The sequence below is a fragment of the Eupeodes corollae genome, chromosome 3, assembly GCF_945859685.1.
Source record: "Eupeodes corollae chromosome 3, idEupCoro1.1, whole genome shotgun sequence".
Taxonomy (NCBI): Eukaryota; Metazoa; Arthropoda; class Insecta; order Diptera; family Syrphidae; genus Eupeodes; species Eupeodes corollae.
The window spans coordinates 82,025,293-82,049,065 of NC_079149.1; the positions used below are offsets into that span (position 1 = coordinate 82,025,293).

The 23,773-nt window shown below is 37.0% G+C and overlaps 1 protein-coding gene across 1 annotated transcript; it reads right to left on the reverse strand.

Moving 5' to 3' along the window:
• Positions 1-76: 76 nt before the first annotated feature.
• Positions 77-19,210, reverse strand: LOC129949085 (CD109 antigen). Its single transcript, XM_056060317.1, has 7 exons — positions 19,088-19,210; positions 7,141-11,484; positions 6,911-7,072; positions 6,657-6,850; positions 845-1,019; positions 663-768; positions 77-598 (listed from the first exon to the last, which is right to left on the reverse strand). The coding sequence occupies exons 2-7, from the start codon at positions 11,482-11,484 to the stop codon at positions 405-407; spliced, it is 5,175 nt and encodes a 1,724-aa protein (XP_055916292.1). The 5' UTR covers positions 19,088-19,210; the 3' UTR covers positions 77-404.
• Between the last annotated feature and the right edge of the window lie 4,563 nt (positions 19,211-23,773).

Consider the following 23,773-nt stretch of genomic DNA (forward strand, 5'->3'; position numbering starts at 1 on the left):
AACGTGTAACACATTTTAAAGATTGGCAAAAAGCCTTGGTTCAACCCACTTAAATAAAATATGAAAAATACAAGGCTTAAGTTTTTTTTCATTATATTTGGACGGATACATTTTCTTATTTCTATGCAAGTCAAAATAGTAATAAAAATATACAATCTAGTGAAACTCGAAAATGATTTTCAACACTTTGGACGGACTGTGTTTTTGATGTTTTAATAACTTTAAATAACTTTTATGATTTAACATAAAGTTACTGGAATGTACAAATAATATAAAAATAAAAAAGTTCAAGATTTTAAATAAATTTAGTGTAAACAGTAAAAATATTCGAATGTTTTGTGTTTGGACGGAATTAAAGAAAATATTCATTCCTTTTTTTTTTTGTCTATAAAAATTAATTTGTACTAACTTATCCATACATTAACTTGAGTTCTAAGAATAAAGATAAAAATACTAAACGAAACTAGTGATATTGAGAATGTCGTTGTGAAACCTAAATTATAAACAGAACAGTAAGGACACTGTGAACTGCCACAAACTTCACAAATATTTAGTAAATATGTTGGCAATGAATCGAATATCGTTTCGTTAAATCGTTCTGAAATAAACAATAAATTATATAAGAGTTATGCATTAGGATAAAGTAAATATCAAAAATTTACCTGGGGCATAGTAGTCATAAACACGGACAGGCAGGTAACGTGACATATTTGCCACCGGATACCATCGTTCAATTGTAAAGTTCACACAAATGTCTTCTTTGTCAAGCTTTAAAAAAAATATAAATATAATAAAAATTTAATATTCAAGTTATGGAAATCCACAATTTCACAAAAATACTTACATATTCGAAATAAAACATAACTTTTCGTTCAAAGTATTTGGCCTGCTTCAAATTCCTCACACGATTACTGAGAACATATGAGTCCAGTTTTTGTTGCTGAATGTAATATCCAGTTGGAATGGTCACATCTAACACGGCCATGCCAGAGCGTTCAGATTCATTTAAATTTATCCAACTAAAAAAACAAAAAGTACATTTAAGAAAGATTTTATTTTGAAATTGTTTCTCTCTTTCATTTCCTTTTTTTTATCTTATAAAAAGCGCAGACGTAAGGGGATTTTGGATACCCATATAATGCCAAGGTTAGGTGTGATCTCAAGGAAAAGGAGAGAGGGTTTGAAAGTAGGTGTCGTACGAAACTCTGTACTTGAAAGTACGACGAAGTTGCGCTTATATTATTGCTGGCTATGTGCTAGAGCATAATCCGTTGAAATAAATGTAAAAAAGGGTGAGGTAGGAAACAGGTGTTCAAACAAGGTTAATGACTCAACGATGACATCATGACCAATCATTTTAAATGCACTAGGTTCAAAACTGTCCAACAGACTTAAGTAAGATGCAGGAGCACCAGCCCAGAGATGGAATTATACTCAAGCTTTGTGACCATGACATGATGGTAAGTGCGTTGGACTGTCATGCCAGAGGTCTTGGGTTCGATCCCTGCGAGGAATTGACAAATCCTCCAAGAGTAATTCTTAGAATGAAAAGAGCTTTTTTTAAATTAGCCGTTCGGATTCGGCTTTTAATTGTAGGTCCCCTCCATCCCATGACAACAGTATTCGCACACAGGAGTGGTTGAGAGTTGTAAGTCATAAGGCCCTAGTTCCCAACGGACTGTTGTGCCACCTAATTTTTATTTTATTTGGTCTTTATATGTTTTATAGATTGTAGTCAGATCAGAAGGGTTGACAAATTTCTTTCATCGAATTAGCAAACCTAAGCACCTAGCGAAGCATTTTTGGCGACGTCGCGTATGCAATACTTCCACAAGAGATGATGGGAGATATACATGACGAGAATTTCGAAGTAGTCAGTCTTCTTGGCCTTAACTCGCATCCGAACAGCAGGTTTTTGAATTTACAAACGAATATGAAAAGAGGAGAGTAGCAGATAAGTGGATAAGTTTCAGACATGATATCATTAATAAAACGGAGAGAGAGTGTCGGAGATAAAATAGAGCCTTGGGGCACATCAGAATTTATTTTGTGTTTTTCAGACTTGAACAATCGATCGATTATTATTAGGAGGAGAGTAGGATTTGTCTTTTTTGGGTATGAGCTGAACAATTGCTTTTTTCCATTCGCTCGGAATGAGACCTAAATAGTAGGAAAGATAAAAAGCTTACGCAGTGGTTTTGCCAGTATTAAAAACACATCTTCAGAAAAATAGCGGATATGTCATTAGGGCCAGTAAATAATTTGAATTAGGACCCAAGGAGAGGCAGAATTCACGTATTTACGAATGACCAAACATTTTTACTGGCTTTGAAGGCATCAGTGCCGAACTATTTCAAGCAGCTGGCGATAACTTGGTAGGGAGCATGCACTTACTCATCTGCAGAATATGATCGGAAGAAATCATGCCCGATGAGTGGAATCTCAGTATAGTTTCCCCAATACATAAGAAAGGAGACCCTCTAAATTGCGCCAACTACAGAGGCACAAATCTCTTAAACATTGCATATAAAATCCTTTCTGCCTATTATGTGAACGTCTATAGCCGTTCGTCAACAACCTGATAGGTCCTTATCAGTGTGCCTTCAGACCAGAAAAGTCCACCATTGACGAAATATTTACATTACGGCAGACCTTGAAAAATACCAAGAAACATCAAATCGATACCCACCTGGACTTTGGAGAAAGATGAGAGCTTCTTAGGATGCTGCGAGAAAAAATCTTCGGGGCTCGATAATTTCATGTTGAAAATCCGAATTGTTTCATATACAGTGGCGTGCAAAATAATAGCATTGTAATAGGCAAGAACCTACCATTTTCATAAATCAATAACAAAGCCACTTTTTCGCAACTCTACTGTATTTTGGTACTCAGAGTAATTATGTTTACAGGTGGAAGATAATAATTTAACTGTAAATTCTCATTGCTTTGTTTAAATGACGCTTTGTCTAGTGTGATTCATTATTTTAGGCGAGCAAAATAACAGCAGTGATTGACAAATTTATTTTAATTAATTATGTTATGATTTCAAAAGTGATAAAAAGTAAGTCCTGTTATTCTACTTTATAGTTTAATTTAAATTGTATTAGAATTATTGAATTTATGAATTTAAAGTGGGTGGAGGCAAGCACTGCACACTGGAGAGGCGGGAAACTATAAAAAAGCTTGTTTTGGAAAGCAAAACCTATAAAAAGGTTCAAGAACTTCTTGGCTGTTCGGCGAAGATGATACTGAACGCCACAACCTTTGAACAAAAAGCAGAAACCAGGGGACGGAAACAATCTCTAACATCATTTTTTAAAAAACGTGTGGTTTCCTTTTTAAGAAATAATCGTACAGCAGCAGCTTCAGAGATTGCAGACGAGCTTGAATTTCGGTGCGCTGTGCATATGGTAAGGAGAATACTAAGGGAGCAGTCCAAGAATGGTTCCACTTTTAAAGAAGAACCATATAGTTAAAAGGATGAAGTTTGCGCGCGAGCATTTAAGATGGGCTCCTAAAATTGGTGAAACATTCTCTGGACCGATGGACAAAGGATCTGTTGGTAAAGGATCTCGGCAGTTTGTGAGAAGACCCCCGAACATTGAATATAACCCCAGATACACCACAAAAACAATTAAGCATGGGATCCAGCATAATGGTTTCGGGATGCTTCTAATATTAGGGAGTTGACCCAATATACTGGATAAAAAGCATTATAAATCAGCACTGTTAAGTGGATATCCTTTAAAACACCAAGCTGCCATATGCCGAATACGAAATGCCGCTCAAATGGGTCTTCCAGCAGGATAACGACCCAAAGCATACCAGCAGAGCAGCCAGGCAATGGTTTCAAGATAATAGGATTGAGGATCATGGAGTGGCCTACGCATCTAGAATCTATGGGCAGATTTAGAAAAGAAGTATTCAAGGCAAAACCAAAAAATAACAGAGTTTTGGAGCATTGCTGAGCAGGCTTGGCAATCAATAACACCATCAAGATGTAAGGGACTTGTGGAGTCAATGAAACGTCGCTGTGAAGCAGTTGTAAAAAATAATGGTAATGCTACCAAATACTAGCTTTTGTTAACAAAATACCGTTGAAAAGAACTTTTAGTACCCTTGTTTTATTTTGATTTAATAGAAAAAGAAAACCACTGCTCGCTTTATTTTTTGAGGTTTATTTTGTTTTTGGATTACTACTTAATAAATTAGCAATATATCAAATTCCTTTCTTACTAAAAATAAAATTTTAATGAATTTTACTTAGAAACATTTCCAACACCAAAGCCCTTTTTATGTTTCACGTTTTTTTTTTAAATAATTTTCCATGCACTGCTATTTTTTTGCTCGCAGCTGTACGTAAAAAACACAACTGTACAAAATTAGTTGAAGTCAATTTAAACAACAGCTGTATAAAAAACTTTGATTCTTTGAAATTTCTTGGCATTATATTCGATTCTTAATTTAATTTTACGAACCATTCTATTTATGTAAGGAAAAATTTAACTGCCATTGTTAATATAATTAAATATTTGTCTTAAAAAAAAGACTTATTTAACCAAATCCATAGTGGTATCAAAAATTGATTATTGTTTACCAATCGACGGAAAATGCTCAAAAACCTCTCTGGGTCTTATCACAACACTTTACCACTTCGCCACCAGAAGCTGCATGAGAGCCATACGCTCAACACCCATCATTAACATACCAACTGCAGCTGGGCTTCCTCATTTAAAGGACAGAATTGACTCTCTCACGGCCAAAATAATTAATAAAATAAACTCTTCATACAGAACATCCATCCATCCAGAAGTCAAAAAATTTTGAATCGAAAGAGACATCAAGAATCCAATCAACTTTATGTAGGGCACTCACGTTCGCAAAGAACTTTGATGTTTCGATCTGTATTCAAAACTACGCAAAGAATAACCAACCACCTTGGAACCTTCCAAGTAACACCATAAACATCGAACTTTGCAATTATCCAAAAAATTCAACCTCTGATGATATGTACAAAAAACTTTTTCAAGACATCGCAGAAAACTACAAATCTCTTGGATGGAAACTACTATTACCAGACGCTTCCAAAGGATGCCAACGGTTTCATCGTCTCCAAAGCGCTACTATCCTCTCAAACATCCACTTTTACTGCCGAAGCGTTTGCTATATACCAAGCGATAACGCACTCCCAGCAAAGAAAAACGATCATATTTTCGGATAGTCTTTCAACTATATAGGCTATAGAAAACATTTCGAACTCGATTGAAATAGTAGAAACAATAAGACACCATCTCATCCTAAATACCGAAACTTTAAAAATCATCTGGATTCCCCGCGACTTTGGAATCCATGGCAACGAAGCAGCTGACGCAGAAGCCAAATCAGCGAAAAAAGCACCATTAAAAGCCTTTTTTCAATACAATAAAAAAGATACTACAAATTCGCTTCTAGAAAACTGGAAGTTCAAAAGAAAAGAATATTGGACAAACTACAACCACTCATACAAAAATCTAAATCCAAACGGGGACGGAGCAATCTACCTCAGCAACATATCTTTAAAAAAAACGAATGCTATACATCAGGCTCAGACTGTTCAATAAAGAAGCACCTCCACTCTGCCATCTCTGTGAGGATAACTCCACTCTTACAATGACCTCCCTTCTCTCCGGTCCCAAAGTCTCTTCAACCTGCGCAAAACTATCAAATCCAAACGGGGACGGAGCAATCTATCTCAGCAACATATCTTTAAAAAAAACTAATGCTATACATCAGGCTCAGACTGTTCAATTAAGAAGCACCTCCACTCTGCCATCTCTGTGAGGATAACTCCACTCTTACAATGACCTCCCTTCTCTCCGGTCCCAAAGTCTCTTCAGCCTGCGCAAAACTATCAAACCAAAACTTTCACCATCTTTTGAAAAATATCAATTTTGACAACATAATATTTGTAGTGACGAATTTAAAAATTGAAAACTCTATTTAAAACAATTATTTACCATTTAATAAAATTAATAATAATAATATAATTCTTCCGGTGATTTTTGGTCCCGTCTGCATAGATGGAGAAGAAGATACAACATCGAACTGTTAACAGAATTAAAGTCCAACGACCTAGATGACTGGGTCATGTAGAGCGAATGGACATCAACGTTCCAGCGCGAAAGGTCTTCGATTATAATCCCTAGGGACGGAGCATTAGAGGAAGGTGGCGCATGCAGGTGGGTAAAGACCTCAACCAATTTGGAGTGCGAAATTGGAGCCAGCTAGCTAGGGAACGAGTTGGCTGGTGACGCATTTTGGTTGAGGCCTAGGTCCGCTCCGGGCTCCTTAAGTAAGTAAGTAACTACATACGCCAAATTTCATGGAGTGTATATCAAAGCTACAAACATGGAAATAATTGATTTCTAACAGATAATAATCAAAATACACCAAACAAAATTTTGTATTTTGTTATTAAAATTTTAGTCTCATTAAATAAAGAACGTTTATAAATATTCTTGGCAAGGGCTTGGGTTAGAATAATGAGTTATACCATCAGAACCTGACAAATTGGTTGTCACTATATTTAATAAAAGAAGTCAGACAGAGAAAAACGTACAAACTTTCAAAATACTAACTTTTAACAAATTATTTCTTAAATATTTATATTTACTTACCTTTGACAAGACACATATGAAATGTGAGACTGATTTCTTCCGTGGAATATTGCATTTGTTTTCAAATCGAATGCTGAAATGGGTGGCTTGGTTTGGAATCTGGCAATATCAACATTATATTGGACATGCATTTGTAAAATTGCATAACCAGCGCCTTTGGCTTGCACCTTAACTGTTCCCCAAGCATTTGGAATCTAAAACATACAAAAACTTATAATACTCATTCTACAAAACATTATTTAAGGTTTACTCACTTCAATGCTTTGCAATTGGGCCAAGTTATTATCATCGATGTGTAAGGTTTTCGTCTGGCCAGGTAGCGATGTTGCTTCAATTGAAATAGATAACGATGAAACTTCTCGGATGCGCGAATGAATTGTGTACTCAATAAGTGCCTTCAGAGCAATACTTGTATCCTATAATTTAAAGACAAGACACAGAAAAGTGAGTTATTTCAAGAGACATCAGTTTTTTAATAACTAACCTGAGTAGACGCCCAGCCACCATCGTTAAGTCTCTGAGCATTCAGCCATCTAACAATTGGATCAACGATAAATTCTCGTCTTGAAACGTAAACGAGAAGAGCATAAGCAGTCGTTTCAATATTCAAAGCATCAAACTCATAAGGAAGACGAGGCAAAGAGAAATACTTTTGATTTTCAAGTTTACTAGGCGGTTGTGGTAATTCGACATTTCCCCAGTACATATATTCTCCAATCGTTCTAACATGTCCTCTTAATATTGTAAAGACGTGTTCGGCTGTAGCGGCCTTACACAAAAGCAATGCATAAGCTGTGAGCGCAACATCATATGGTTCTTTAGTTTCCTGCAAGAGTTGCATATTTCTTTCAATCCATAAAACAGCACGCTGTTGAGCAAGCGCAACTCTCGCTCCCAAACTTCCAGATAAGTCCTTCACTGTAGCCAAAGTTATCAAGACGTGAGAAGTTAATGAAATATTTCGATTACGAAGCGAATGGTCGGCGAAGTTTGTTCTATTCATCTTCCTATCGGGTAACCACGTTACTTCATAAAATGCTCCTTCTGGAGATTGATGCTGTAAGATCCAACGAACACTTTTTTCGATAATCGTCGGATCGATGTAGATAAAGTTTTCCCATTCGTAAAAGGATGCTTCCTGAAAAACTCGCACGCAATAAGCAGTCAACCAAACCGAAGAATCCGAATTATTCCAATCGGATCGGAATAATGAAAATGAACCATCATTACGCATAAAACTAAGCTGACGCTGATATCCAATGTTCATATGAGCAAAAGCATGCTTTTCGGTTGTCTTATTTCTTTGATTAATTAATCGCATGTACATGATGGTATACAGATTAGCAGCAAAACTAAATGCATTCTGTTCAGCTGATTCCATGGGTAAGTAAAGCATAGAAGTTGCATTAACCGGCATTGTGGGGAAAATAGGTCCAACCACATCACCAACAACCGATATTCTCGCTCTATTAGAGCCGTAAACGAAGTATCTATCCACCTGATAGGGTATGATTGGAGTTTCAGTGATGTTGACGTGCATGTACTGGAAGACATACGCCCGATTACTCAAATCTAATAGAATTGCTTGATGACGGTATTGCGGCAAGCCGTCGGACATTACATTTAATTTTCTTGTAATCAAATCTGTTCCCAGAAGTGTAGCTGCATGAACTGTTACTTGAATATTTCCTAGACGAACAGGCACAATAGGCAAATACACAATAGTTGTTCCCTGTGATTCTAGATAGACGAAGAATTGATGTTCACCGAATGAAGTTCTTGGATTGTAAGATCGGACAATACCGCCATCTTCTACGTGCACAAATTTGTAATCTTGGGAACCGTGCAATACAACTGTTGCTTCCATTGGCATTTCCATGTAATTAAATAGTGTCACACGAACACCAATTTGTTCTCCTTGATAGCACTCACTAGGCATTTCAACATTTATGAAAAATGGTTGTACTCCAACATACTCGGTGGCTTTAGGAATCATTCCGAAACCCTTTGAAGGGCTCACACTAAATGCCGATATCATCCAATATGCTGGACGATCTGGTACTTCAATGTTGAATATATAACGACCATGAGGTCCAATATTGACATCCTTCCAAAGCCATACGTTCTCGTAGTGTCGCTGTATTCGGTTAAATCGGTACTTTCGATATTGTAATAAATCAGTTTCATTAAATTTATTACAACCAATTTCATCTGTTCCATCGTCGCAATCTAATATATTATTGCATTTATTCTCAAGGCGATAACAACGTCCATTCAGACACTCTCCGTATCCCTGAGTAAAATTGCAGGTATCAAAACGCCTTGGCACTTCACCGTCTGTAAAGACAATTAAACCAGAGTACTCAAATGTTCGGTTCGCATCGATTCCAAAGGATGAAGCTGGATAATATACAAGCTCGTCAGGATTACCCGCATGTGAGTGCCATATATGCTTATGTGTTCCATTTGTTTGTTCGTCGAAAGTTGACATTTTTGTTATAATTTTAGCGTATGTTAGCTCATTGCCCGCTTGCATACTATAGAAAGCGCTGTCTATTCCTGAAAGACTTACATAGGAACCAGGTTCACCGTAAATCGCCACTTCGACTTTTTCACCAGTTCTTGCCTTGCGATTGTTTATGAACAACGTGAAATTGTTTCGAGAAATTCCATTTACGGGAAACGTTAGCGAGTCTGCAACTACCTGTCCTAGCTGGGAAATGGTCCACACTACAATTGTTGCAACTGGTGCCATTTCCGCACTTAGAGTAACGGCAATTGTACGCACTCTTTCATCGATAGGCTCCTGGTCACTTACTAGAATAACACCCTTTGACATGATCAAATAATTGAAAGTGTTTGAATAGTAATTGGTTCTAATGTGGAAGATGATGTACTCTCCAACTGTGGGGTCTTCAGTGCTGGTCGTAACTTTGATATGCTGATTTCGCGGTGAATGATAGCTGATCAACAACAATTCAGTCTGTGCTCGATCGCCGCGTGCGTTAACAAAATTAGCTTGCAGTTGCATGCTTTGAACGCCTTCGATGAAATCTTTGAATTCTCTTGATCTCTCATCTAATCCCAGATCTTGGCGAAGATCTATTTTCAATTCCCACACACCCGCCTTTTGGGACATTCGAATTCTTCTTGTGGAATAGTCTTTTCTACCTCCACTTCTGCTCTCTACGAAACCACCAACTTCCATCATACTATTAACAAGCAGTTCAGGTTCGAGTGGAGTGTTGTCGTGATATTCTACAACCAAATAACATACGAATGGCATCATTGGCTTGAAGACCTGAGGAGATTCCCCCATGAATTTGACTTTGATTGAAGAATTGTACACTCTTGTGATTGCATAGCCTGATATTTTTTCATCATAAAACTTCTCACCAACAGATGCTGTTATGAGAATTTCCATGCTTGGAATATTACCAGGAATTGCTAACAGCAGCTCACTCATTGGGTATTTAAAGTCAAAAGTTCCATTGAAATATCTTAAATACGGCAGAGTTCTTTTGTACGAACCAGTCCAAGGATCGTAGATTTCTTGTCCTTCTGGCTTATCAACCCAAAATGGCCATTCTTCGTCGAATTGATAAATTCTTTCGACAACATATTGATTTCTGTACAGATTCTGTTGTGATTCGTCATTATTTTCGATATTGATATTGTTATTATTATTGTTGTTATTAATATTAAAGTTTCGATTGTATTGATTATCATCGTTGTTTCTTTCATCATAAAACTGCGGCAATGCACGACCAATTCGATATTTATCGTTAAGAGCTTTGTAATTCAAGAAACCAATTGGCTGTATTGTAGCTTTGATAGTTAGATTACCTTTTACAGGGGCTCCACTAGTAAAGTTTGCCATAATTTTACCATATACATATGGATCAGTTGTGAAGAAGTAGGCAGGAGTGGTCACATTGACTTCGAATCGAGTTTGATAATACTCTTCAACTGTAAAGTGTCCTTCTTCGACTTGGCCTTGAGCCACAACTCGTATAGTCCATTCACCAAATGTTGACAAGTCAGACAGTTTGTAATCTAAACTCACACTTCCCAAGTTCGATTGTCGTGAAATCCAACGCCGCAAAATATGCTTATTCGGATCTAACATATAAACATCAACAGCGTTATCAAATCCTTTGAGTTCAGTAGTAATTGGAATTGTGCGAAATTTAACTGTTTCTCCTTGTTTATAAAGAGGTTTGTCCGTTTGAATAAATATTGTCATCGATCGCTGGGAAAAGTGAAGCTCTGTTTCGTTGAGGAATGCAATACCTCCGAGAACATTTTGGTATAATCCTTCAACTCGCAGTTTATAGTTTCCTTTGACACTTGTGGGTGGGATGCGCATAAGCATCGTTTCGGGAACATTCTCTTTAACTTCCTTGGAATCACCAGATATTTGAACACCATCACTAGATATACTTGTATGTACAGTGATGGGATAGGCTGCTTTGAGAATTGTTACAGAAACTTGATAAATTAGACCAGGTCGGACCATACGAGAGGCAACAACAAAGTAGGTTGGCTGTTTAACGAATATATTTTCCAAGAATGAAGTTTTTGGATTGTAGGACGTTTTGCCCCGATTGTAACTATTTGGATCATTTTTTGGAAAACTGTTTCCTATATTTATGTCGTTATCTTGCTGTCGAAAACGATTGACATTATTTAAATCATTTTCTAAGTTATTTTGTGTGCCCAAGAATCGACCGTACTGGTCGGTAACAGGTTCTTCATTAAATAGTTGAGAATAAACATGTTTTATATGTAACACAAGGAAACATATATAAAGCCTCCTGAAGAACATCTGAAATAAATAAAGTTAAATTATGAATTTAAATGTAAAACTATAATGGCCTAACTATGTAAGGAAACTATGTTTATGATATTAGTTACAGCGATGATGATCAAATATTAATTCTATTACAGTGAAAGTGAAATTATCAGACTCTGAAATAGGAAAAAGGTTTTGGGGATTAATTGGTAAAGACCTATAAAGGCATATATTTTCTTAACGCTTTTACAAAGATCTTTACAGGAGTGTTATTGGTAAGATTCACTAGGTACAACCTAATAATATTGGCTGACAATACGAATATGATGCAAATGATAATCAACAAATTCCAAACATATTGTGATTTTTGGAACTTAAAGCTAAACACGAACAAGTCAAAAATCTTGATTTTCCGGTAGGAATCAGAAATGGTACTAGAGAAACGAAGAATTAGAAAAGGTTAAAGGAAAGAAAAAAAAAAGGCGTCCTGCTAACACCACAAATTATTATTATTATTATTTATTAAAATATAAAATAAATTTACATTATAATATAAGCATTTACAGCACTAGCTACCAGAGACTTTAGGCTGGAAATTAGAGATCTATTTAGGATAAATGTTTTAGGATAGATACAATACAAGGGGCTGTCAAAGGCTCGAAGACCAGCGATTGGGGAACAATCGAAGGTAACCACTCCAAATTTCTTTCAAGAATCACTTGGAAGAAAAGGCAAAAAGAGAGATTAACAACATCTGGAGTAAAACAGGATGGAGCATTCTCCCAGAAAGACCTAGAAGATATAAAAGTCTGGAAGTTTCTATCGATCTGTAGTTTGGGGATAATGTAGTGTGTGATTTTATTCTAAATAAAAAAGAATTACGGAGTGATCAATGCTATCATAAGTCAACTGTAGCTCTGAGAAGAGTAGAAGAGCTTACAGCTATTTCTTAGCTGAGTCTATAGATTAAGGTGTCCAGTGTAGCAGATTGGGTCGTAGGAGGCGATCTGCTTATACAAAGGCAGGCTGAACGCTTGACTTTGCTAGGTTTATCCGGGTTTACACCTTTGTCTAATGCTGCCTACCATACTGCCACACCGTTCCGTAGAATCGGTCTGATTAACGATGTGTATAAACAACGAGTAATTCGGGGTTTCAAGCATCATTTATTACCAATGTTTTTTTTTTGCAAAAAAAAAAGAGAATAACAGTAAGTTTCTTGACTCTTTCTTCTATATAACGTTTCAAATTAGGTTTTTGTCTAAAATGAGACCCAGATATTTAGCTTCATCTGAAAACATAATTTAGATACCTAATATTAAAGGTATTATTATTAGGAATTTCAAATTTTCTGGGTGGGTTGACTACACCTAATTCACACCGATCAGCCCATTGTATAAAGCTTGTTTAGAGCGTTTTGAAAAGTTCCTTTAGGGTATTAAGATGCTTCCTTGAAACTAAGGAACTTCAAAAACAAAACTAAACATCCAGACTAGTTCGAATTTCATTGACTACCAGGATCAAGATGTTCAAATGTTCATGATGTTCAAATGGTAGACATGTGCATTCAAGAGGACACAAGCGTCCACAGGTTTTTCTCAAAACCCACCTCTAACTATCAACTCCTACTCTCACCTCCCCGCGGTGAACATCGGGTGCCTAGTACCTCAACTGGAGATTGGGTTCCAACCCCAGTGGAAAGTTGTTGGGGGCAGCAAACGAGAGAGGGGGGGAGAGGTGTTTCCACTAAGGCACCTCTCCTTATCCAGGCGGCAGCGGACGAATTCTCGAGATAGAATCAACGGTGGCGTCTACAGTTCCAGTAACGTCGAACTACTTAGTGAACACCTTATAGGGCTTCTTCGACATATTCGGAGCCCAGGCCTATAAGGAGCGGTTCATCCGGCTCCCCTTCCTTGGAGTTATACTAAGGATCTGGCCCTCCAGGTTGGGGGTTGTGCCGTCGGGGTGACTTCCTGGTCACGTAAAAACATCATAGTTTCGAAGCAACAACAAGCCTCGGATACGGACGGATTCACTGTTGACAACCCACGCAAACGAAATAAGGACAACGAACTTCGGATATGTACGTGGAATGTTAGGTCCCTTAACAGACCACGTGCAGCCGAACAATTAGCGGAAGCCCTAAACTGCTGCAAGGCAGATATTACAGCCATCCAAGAAGTGCGATGGGATGGACCGGGCAAACGCAAACTAAAAGACTGCGATATCTACTACGGCGACTGCTACCGAGAACAAAGACAGCGTCTATTTGGGTGTGGATTTGTTGTTGGAACTAGGCTCAGGCAAAAAGTCTCGAGTTTCAACAGTGTGAGCGAGCGCATCACGACAATCCGCATCAAGGCTAAATTCGCCAACATAAGCCTAATATGCGTGCATGCCCCAACAGAGGAGAAAGATGAAGACACCAAAGACATATTCTTCGAGCTCTTAGACAAGACATATGAGCAGTGCCCTGGCTATGACATTAAAATTGTCTTAGGAGATTTTAATGCCAAGCTAGGAAGAGAAGACATCTTTGGTGGCATAATCGGGAGATACAGCCTGCACGACACCACCACCGACAACGGATTCAGGCTGGTTGATTTCGCTGCGGGGCGAGACGTTCTGGTAGCTAGTACGCAGTTCACGCATCTCAATATCCACAAGGGGACATGGAAATCTCCTGATCAATCAACCGTCAACCAGATTGACCACATTGCGATCGACGCACGACACTTCTCCAGTATCCAGGATATCCGAACATTCCGAGAGGCCAACATTGACTCGGACCACTACCTCGTTGTAGCCAAGGTACGGCTACGGATATCCCGATCCAAGCCAAAACAAGGAAGTACTGTGAGAAGATTCGACGTTAGACGGCTACAATCGCAAGAGACTGCCATGTCCTTTTCCGATCGAGTCTCTAATAACCTCCTAAGAAGTCCTATGCTTCCTGCATTAAGCGTTGAAAACCAGTGGCAACATTGCCTTGCAGCCATCAGAGATGCCGCCTCTGAAGTGCTAGGTTTCACACGGCCACCACAGCGAAACCCCTGGTTTGACGACGAATGCCGGCAAGCTCACGCAGCGAAACAAGAGGCATACAAAACGGCGCTGCACAAAAGGACTAGAGCTGCTCGCGAGCTCTACGAGCAGAAGAGGAGAGAGGAACACCGGCTTCTTAGACGGAAAAAAAGAGAGCATGAGAAGCGCGCGATCGAGGAGATAGAGGGATGTCACAACAGAAATGAGGTTCGTAAATTTTACCAAAGGTAAAAAAAACCTCCCAAGGGTACCAGCCACAAACCGAAGCCTGTAAAGACGATCAAGGGAACATCGTAGTAGAACCACAGTCGATGCTGAGAATATGGAAAGATCACTTCTCCAAATTATATAACGGCGATGAAGAACCGAATTCCGCTGTAAGGGAGATAGAACCACTCAACCTCGGCGACGCAGATCAACAATTCCGCCTACCCGACCTTGACGAAGTGAAGATAGGGATATCTAAACTTAAGTCAAACAAAGCTGCTGGAGCTGACGGCATCGCTGCCAAACTATTCAAAGCAGCAGGCGATGACTTGGTACGGAGCATACACCAACTCATCTGCAAAATATGGTCGGAAGAAAGCATGCCCGATGAGTGGAATCTCAGCATAGTGTGCCCGATACATAAGAAAGGAGCAGAATGACGATGGAGAATGCACGCTGCTCTATCAAGGTCGGAAAAGATCTTACCGATGCATTTGATGTCAAAAAAGGTTTTAGACAAGGCGATGCACTGTCATGCGACTTCTTCAACATCGTTCTGGAAAGAATTGTGCAAAACTCAACCGTCAACACTAGAGGCACAATCTTCCAAAAATCCATCCAATTACTCGGATACGCAGATGATATTGACATAATTGGAAGATCAAAGCGTGATGTCAGTGGAGCGTTTTTGAGCATTGCGACGGAAGCGAAGAAGATGGGTTTAGTGGTCAATGAGGGCAAGACCAAGTATATGCTGTCATCAAAAAAGGACACAGAACGACGACGTCTTGGACAAAACGTCACCATGGACAGCTATAACTTTGAGGTAGTTAAGGACTTTGTCTACCTAGGCACCGCTATTAATGCAGACAGCGACACCAGCGCTGAAATCAAACGAAGAATAACTCTTGCAAATCGCTGCTTTTTTGGACTTAGAAGGCAATTGAGAAGTAAAGTCCTCTCTCGAGCATGTAAAATCACCATCTATAAGACACTCATCATCCCGGTTCTCATTTATGGCGCTGAGGCCTGGACCCTGCCAAAGAAAGATGAGAGCGTCTTAGGATGCTTCGAGAGAAAAATTCTTCGGGTGATTTTTGGTCCCGTACGCATAGATGGAGAATGGAGGAGAAGATATAACGACGAACTGTACGGGCTGTACAGCGACACTGACCTAGTTAGCAGAATTAAAGTCCAACGGCTTAGATGGCTAGGTCATGTAGAGCGGATGGACATCAACGCTCCAGCCCGGAAGGTCTTCGAATCCAATCCCGAGGGACGGCGCAGTAGAGGAAGACCGCGACTCAGGTGGCGCACCCAGGTGGGAGAGGACCTCAACCAACTTGGCGTGCGAAACTGAAGACAGCTAGCTAGGGACCGAGCTGGCTGGAGACGCTTGTTGGTTGAGTCCCAGGTCCGCCCCGGACTGTAGCGCCACCTTAACTCAACTCAACTAGGATCAAGAAGGGAGTAGATAGCACACCGCCTTGAGGCGTACCTTTAGTGACAAATTTCTTAGCAGAAGAGTTTTAGAGGAATTTCGAGTTACATTTTTTTTCTGGTCAGCATTTTACGAATTAACTCTATAAGAGAACTCTCTACGTTAAGAGATGTTAGATTTATAATGTAATTATTTTTGTTGCAAATATGTTGTTATATTTCTATATTGTTGGCTCCAGTTTCTTTCTAAGAGGCTTAATCAATATCGCAACAATTCATTATCTGAAGTTTTGCAATTAGGGTTTATCAAGTTTAGCAAGCGGGCCAGTAGCTGCGGACTTAATGTCCACCCACTTTACAGACTTTATTCAGGATAAAATTGAAAATTTGCATTATACAATTTTAATAATTGTTACACTACACATTGCTAATAGGGTGAAATATCTTCATTTTTAAATTGATCGCAAACTAAACTGGTAAGAAAACATGAAGGGAAGCGAAGAATTCATTCTTTTTGTAAAGTCAGCTGTCTGTCAAATTTAGTCTTCGATTGAGTGGTTTTTCGAAATGAGTGCTGTTTACGCCTCTCGCTTTTAGGCAAATTTTCTATGTTTGCATGAAAAAGGACTCAAATTAACGCAAACTGCTACTGCGAAATATATGGCAAAGTCGAAGCAGTTCGTTAGCAAGTGGATCGATAACGTTTATGATTTTCCTGATCGCGGAAGTGCAAGCAGTCTCAAAAAAAGACCAAAAAAAGATTTTAGCATTGTTCTCGAAAGATCCGACTTTCAAGTTTGACTTTACGTGACGCTGCTGTGAAATTGAAAGCAAAAGGTGTTTACATATCTTACGTAACGATTCACAAGCACTTGCTTACCAATAAATAAACTTAAATATCGCAGTACTTTGGAAAAACCAATGTTAAGGGCAAAACACGATGAAAAACGAGTGAAATGGGCGAAGGAAAACTTGGACCGCGATTGGAGCAACGTAATTTTTTCTGATGAATCCTTCTTCTGGGCATTTCTGAGCATCAAACACACCTGGACAACCTCCACCAGTAGGATGCTTCAAAGGACTGTTCAACACCCCTTCAAGGTCCATGTTTGGGGGTGCTTCTCAAATAAAGGTTTTGGTACTTTGTTCTTATTTCCAGAGAATTTAAATGCCGAAAAAATGAATAAAATATATCAAAAGGCTTTGTTACCATCTGCTAAGTAATGGTATATCAAGTAAAATGAAAGCTGGATCCTTCAAGAGGAAAACGATCCAAAACATCGAAGTAGAGCGTGTAGCGGGTGGAAGGCGTAAAACGGAGTTCTGACTTTAGATTGGCCATCTCAGTCACTATAGAAAATATGTGGGCTCTGATGAAAATGCAGCTTCGCAGATGCAAGCCATATAATTTAGATCAACTTTTTCGACACATTCGGAATATTTGGAGGTCTTTTCCGGTAGAATATGCAGACAAAACTAGTGAAAAGTATGCCCCGACGGTGCCGGGCCATAATTGACAATGCAGGTGATTGGACTTGCTACTGAAGTATTTGAATTAAGTATTGACGACCAAATTATCAATAAATTAGCGATTTTCAAAAAATCAATTATTATTATTTACAAGTGACCAAGTTCTTATGTAACAGATTGTAAAAGAGCTGGTGGATAAAATTGTATTATTTCTAAAACCGAGTAACAACAAGAATCAGTAATCAGTAATTTTTACACAAAGAACAATAATGACATAGACACTAAGACAGGCTATTTGAAGCTATAGCTACGTAGATTGTAACAATGCAGTCCCCCCAACTAGGGATAAATAATGGAAAAACCGGATCATAACAATAACTGATGTATCGACCCTAATGGACTGTTCCAAAACGTAGGAAGCTATTTTCATATAATCCTTCCCTGAATAGATCAATAAAGCTTCAAGACTACTGCAGTGTCTTCCTGTACTTTCAGTGTTTGAAGTTCCTAAAGATCTTTCTTCCCACAATGGCATAATTCTGGATTTATGTTTCTATTTTATAAATGGGAGAATACATCAGTTTATCGAAACTGCAAGCCACACATAACCAGCCCTTGAGGCTTGGGTTCCGAACAAACCCTATAATTGCTAATATAACACAATGGGTACTCACATGAACAGAATTGGTATAAACTCATCTGATCTGAGGGTGTGCAGATGATAACTTTCACTTTTACTACGAATACCCAAACCTTGTTAAAAGAAGAAATAAAATACTAGGACTAACTATGTATAATTTTTAGACTCTATATTGTGCGATGTCACGTTTATTTCACTAAAAAACAATGTAAAATCAGTATTTTTAAAGGAGGCGCGTCCCAACCAAATTAAATCTACACCAACCTTTCCATTCCACATAATCCTGATTAAATCTTTTAAAGCAAAATGGATCCACAGAGATCCTACTAAAATCTAACATAACCTAGCAACAATATACTCAAAGTACTAGGGCAGCAATTAATTTATAAAGTAGGAACAAAAGATCGCTAGGTTTATTCGTACATATTAACACAAGTTCATCCAGATATTGAACAATTGTAACAAGTCTTCAATACGGTAGAAAATTAATTAATAAGGCTGACAACTAAATAATTAAAGAGAGAAATAAAAGAGGGTCTTATGAGATCCATGTCAGGATTCGGGGTGCGTCTTTCTTCAGACTGTTTTTTTATAAGGCCACAAACTCCTCTCGATGCCCACGGCAGTTCACATCCTTTTTTAGTTTATACTAACTTATTTAACCGACAATTTATTATAATTCTTACTTATTTTCTTAAAAAGAATTTTTGGGGCCAATTTTTTACACGCATTACAATTTAAAATTCATGATCATGATTCAATGTGACTACGCCCAAGCTTTGATTTAAACAATCAACAGGTTGCATACCGGAAAGTAAAAATACTACTTACCCTAAGTTAAACAAACAAAATAATCTTCTATGAACTTCAACAACTATTAAGTATTGTATTTTTCGTATTTAATTTTACGGAAAAAACACAAAACGTAACTAAAAATTAAAATATTGATGAAGGAATTAGTAAACAACTTGTCCTCAGAACTTCATTTTTGATAATAAAATACAAATTAAAATTTGGAAATAGGAACGTGTTGGAATTCATTGACTCATTCACGCCCACTTAAGTGATCTTTTCAACAAATATCAATAGGGGGTTCACACACTATAACATGTTTGATGAATTTGGTTGGATGACATTTGTGGGATTGAAACATTTAGCGTTCACACTGTTAAATATCAGTTCAAAATTGAATTTTAAGATCAACTTTAAACATAAAATCTATAATATTATGATGGAGCAGTTAATTTTAACGTTTTCCGCTGCCACGATGTGGCGTTGGAAGTTTTTTATACAATATAAAGTACACAAATTGCACAATCTAATTTCGCCGTCACTAGGTGACTTCCCCGTAAGTTTATTATAAATACCACAAATGAAAAATGTATTTCCCAAGTCTGCAATAAAAATTAATTTATTTCAAAATATATCTGAAATATCTTTTTAAATTTCTTATTATTATTTAATTTACTTCAGGTTTGACAAGCATACGTTCTTATTTTGAAAAAATGTCCGTTTCACAATTTCAAATTCGTGTAAACCAGACAAAATTTGTCAAATATTTTTGGGAGTTTGATTTTCATGTTAATACAACTTCTTTTTCACCACATTTGACACAATCTTAATAAGGCCTGTTTCAGTTTAATTACAATAAACACAACATTTTAACAGTTAAAATTCGTCATTTCTATTCATCTATCATACATTCATCATTGTATCATTGGTTATAATCATTTAAGATAAATAAATCGATTTAAGTTATTTTTGTTATGATTGGTAGATAAAGCTAAGAGCTGCCAGTTTTGGTCTTTATGTGGACTACAAAAAAGAACATCTCGAAAATCGACGCAGCTATAACCGAAAGCTTTAGAACAGCAAACGTTGAAGTACTTAGAGTTGAAGGAGGTTATGTATTCTTTAAACATCTCGCTGAAAAAAATGCAAACAATCTTTTAAGCAAAGCCATAGTTAGTCCAACACACTCATTGTTCGAGACTGTCGAAAAAGCTATTTCTTCAAACACAAATAAAAAAGTAGCTCAATATCTGTTTTAACTAACATGGTCACTTTATCTGTATTCCAACGAACCGCTCTAGAACATGATGTGTTAACCGTGTCTCACAACGTTAAACCATTTAAACGAAACTCTCTAAGAATAAACATCAGTCTGGCTAACCACAAAAAAGTAAACACGTCCGACGCTATATACAAAATGCTTCTTGAAGAACTTATCGCAAACATAGGAGTGGACAGAATCTTTTATATAAACGGTTTGCAAAAAGAAAATCATTACCCGTGTTTTGTTGGGAAATCTATCCATAGTAAAGTAGGATTTTACACGAATAACAAAAACAATATCCATAGTGAGAATAACACCGATAAAAGTTAGAGTAGAATCTCACTATGGATAGGTTTCTGACATTTATACGAGCCTCGAATGGATCTTATGTGATTTCGTTCTCAAATGTTGGTACGATTGATATTGCATTTGTATCTCGATGGCTGTGTTTGCTGAGTAGTTCTGCATTTGGAATCATGTGTGCTTTCCATTGCGGAAAAAACGAATCTATTACTCTTGATATTATTTAGTTTATTGCGTTTATTTTGCAAGAAAAAAACAATAGAAAAGATATTTATGTTTTGCTATGTTTCCAAAAAGGTTTATCTCAGTTTAGAATAGATAAATCTCAACTCGATTGAGGTATATAAAGAATTGAGGCGAGCTTCAGTCGCCTCAAAAAAATAAATTTTGAACGTTTCTTAAACCTCACCTACAATCTTGGTATACTCAAGGGGCTAAGCAAAGTCAATAACAAATGTCAATCTCTCCAAACTTTAAGAAACTGCTTGTACTACAACACAAACATAACTTTAGCTTGGATACCCGGACACTGCGGAATAGAAGGTAATGATGCCGCTGACCTTGCAGGCAAAATACGTCATTAGCTACCCTCAGATACTTGAGTATAGTAAACTACACCAGCTTTTGAAAACAACTTTCACACATTTTCAGAAAAGTGGCGAAGCGCTCAAACCTTTCTTCAAAAACATCAACCCTGCAACACACGTGTCCAACATAAGCAGTACTTTAGCAGAGACGAACGCATAACAGTATTAAGAGTTAGAATAGAATAAAAAGACTGTTTACAAGCAAACACATCTACACTCGAGAAGCTCCAGAGGAATGCTCAAATTGTGAAACACCTCTTACAATCTATCATACTTTTGTGGAGTGTCCTGTTTCAAGACAAACAGATACTAAAACAGACGACGTAGTTGAGACTCTGGCAAAAATTTTAGATCCATCAAATGTCAAATTAAAGCTGCCATATCTGCTCACCAGAAGTTTGATGAAATTTAATTAGTTTAGTTGCTATAATTGTTATCTTTTCAATGATAAATAATGTGAAAATGTAAATAATTTAAAAATGTAAATATTTTTTTCTTTAAGCATTAGTAGATAAATTAAAAACGGCATCGTATGGTATGGTTACCCTGATGCCCTAAATATTTAATTAATAACTTTAATTTCTAAGTTACTTGAATAAATATATAAATAAATAGTTTTATAAAAATGTTTGTATACATAGGAATTTTTTGATTTTTTAACTTTGATCTTAGCACACAAAAGAAGAGTTTGAGCAGGTGGAGTATGAATATAATAAATGATCTGCTCTAAACTTGAAAAAAAAAACAATTGGTATTTTTCTATTTCATCTCATAAAAGAATTTTGAACAGAATTATTTTTGAAATACAACTGAATACTTTATTATTATTATTAAAGCTTTTATTGTATTATCTTTGTAAGTGTAAACAGTTTCAACTTAACAAGTAATTAAAAGTTTTTTTGTCATTCTGGATTTACTTATACGGCCCATACACTAGGCAAATACGTTTGTTCAAACGTTTGATTGAGCGAACACAGTTTCGCCACACACTGCGAAACATGTTTGATAGATATTAGTTGCAGTTGAGCATGTGCAGCTTCAATTATTGTCTAATGAATTAGAAAACTCGTCCACCATTGACTCTAATAATATTTTACGGATGGATAAAGCCATTTTAATGAATTAAAGTTACGCCAGTTATGATTAAAAAAAAAAACACTTTAATGAGAGAACCTATTTTCAAAAAGATGACACTACGGTTCCTAGCAAGTGGAGAATCCTTTGAAAACCTTACATTTCTTGCGCATCGAAAATTATTCATTGTTGTACTATACTTTCGCGATTAGCGTTTGGATAAATTTTGTTTAGTTTTTCAACTAGCGCTTCATATGCTTTACAATAATCTTTAAAGCATCACAACAACGGTGAACTTTTATATAATTCGACAAATTCCGTCAAAAATATTTGTTCGTCTTTCTTATTTATCTTTAATTCATGAAAATTGACATCTGTTTAAGCAAACTTCAACACACGCCACTAAAACCTGTTTGTGCCGGCTCGGTAAATAAAATGTTTGTTTTAATTTCTTCAAACCGTTTTTGCAAACGTATAGTGTTTGTAAACTCAATCAAACAGTTTGTACAAACATTTTTACAACAACAACATGCTCAAACTGTTTGCGTAGTGTACAAAAACTATAGGGTTTAGAATGTTTTACAATTGTATTATTTAGATTAGCATCTTAAATTTTGAATTTTAGAATGGAAATTGAATATGATTTTTTTAATTAGTTTCTGGCACAAGGATCCCTCAACGCAGCCCATATATCTTTATTTTTTGTATGACTGTACCAATTTCCGTTTCTTTGGTAAAGATCGTTACTCCTCTTATTCGGTGATCCTATTGGTCGTTTGCTATCTGGTCTAAATTTTGTAGTTATCTTTTTTCATCTTTGATCCTAAAGTCTTAAAATATGTATTGCCCAAATCCATTTTAGTCTTTTCGTTCTATCTATTACGTCAATTATTCGGGTATTGTGGCGAATTCCTTCATTTCTTATCCTTTCGGTGGGTGTTATATTAAGGAATAAATTTTTGTCTGACAAATCGACCTAATCGGTAATTTTACCGTATAGAGTTAAATGCCGTATCGTCTGAATATAATCATTTAAATTATATTGACACTGGCTTATACGGTAAAATCGACGATACGGCAAAACCGCCCATTCGGGATCGTGTGAACGGGCTCTTAAAGATTTGTAATCCGTGTGTAACTACCAGTAGAATAGCAGGTTCGACGTGATATTTTCATGTTTCTATACTTTGGTCCTGTTCTAAAATCTGTTTGAGGCACATAGTTTTTGCATAAGCAAGTGATTTGTGGTGTCATCTCCTGGGTACCTACAGCTCTAGTAGAAATAAGTATTATACCGTCCAAATAGTTCGATCGTTAGTTGCCCAAACATCACGCACATACGAGCGTTAGCAACTCCGAAAGTATTTATTCAACTTGACTTAATTTTTCTCTCACTTGCACTTACAGAGCATTAGTCAACGATTTATTTGAATGTTCGCTCATTAACCTATAATTCCTTGTGACACAAACTAAGGAATTGGTTCGAGGTGATCGTCT

Bases quoted from the DNA above. Each gene is read 5' to 3' on its own strand.
- LOC129949085 (XM_056060317.1), bottom strand. From the start codon at position 11,484: ATGTTCTTCAGGAGGCTTTATATATGTTTCCTTGTGTTACATATAAAA. The intron at 6,851-6,910 runs GTGAGTAAACCT...TGTATGTTTTAG, and splicing joins CCCAATTGCAAAGCATTGAA to ATTCCAAATGCTTGGGGAAC. The intron at 769-844 runs GTAAGTATTTTT...TTTTTTTTAAAG, and splicing joins TTATGTTTTATTTCGAATAT to CTTGACAAAGAAGACATTTG.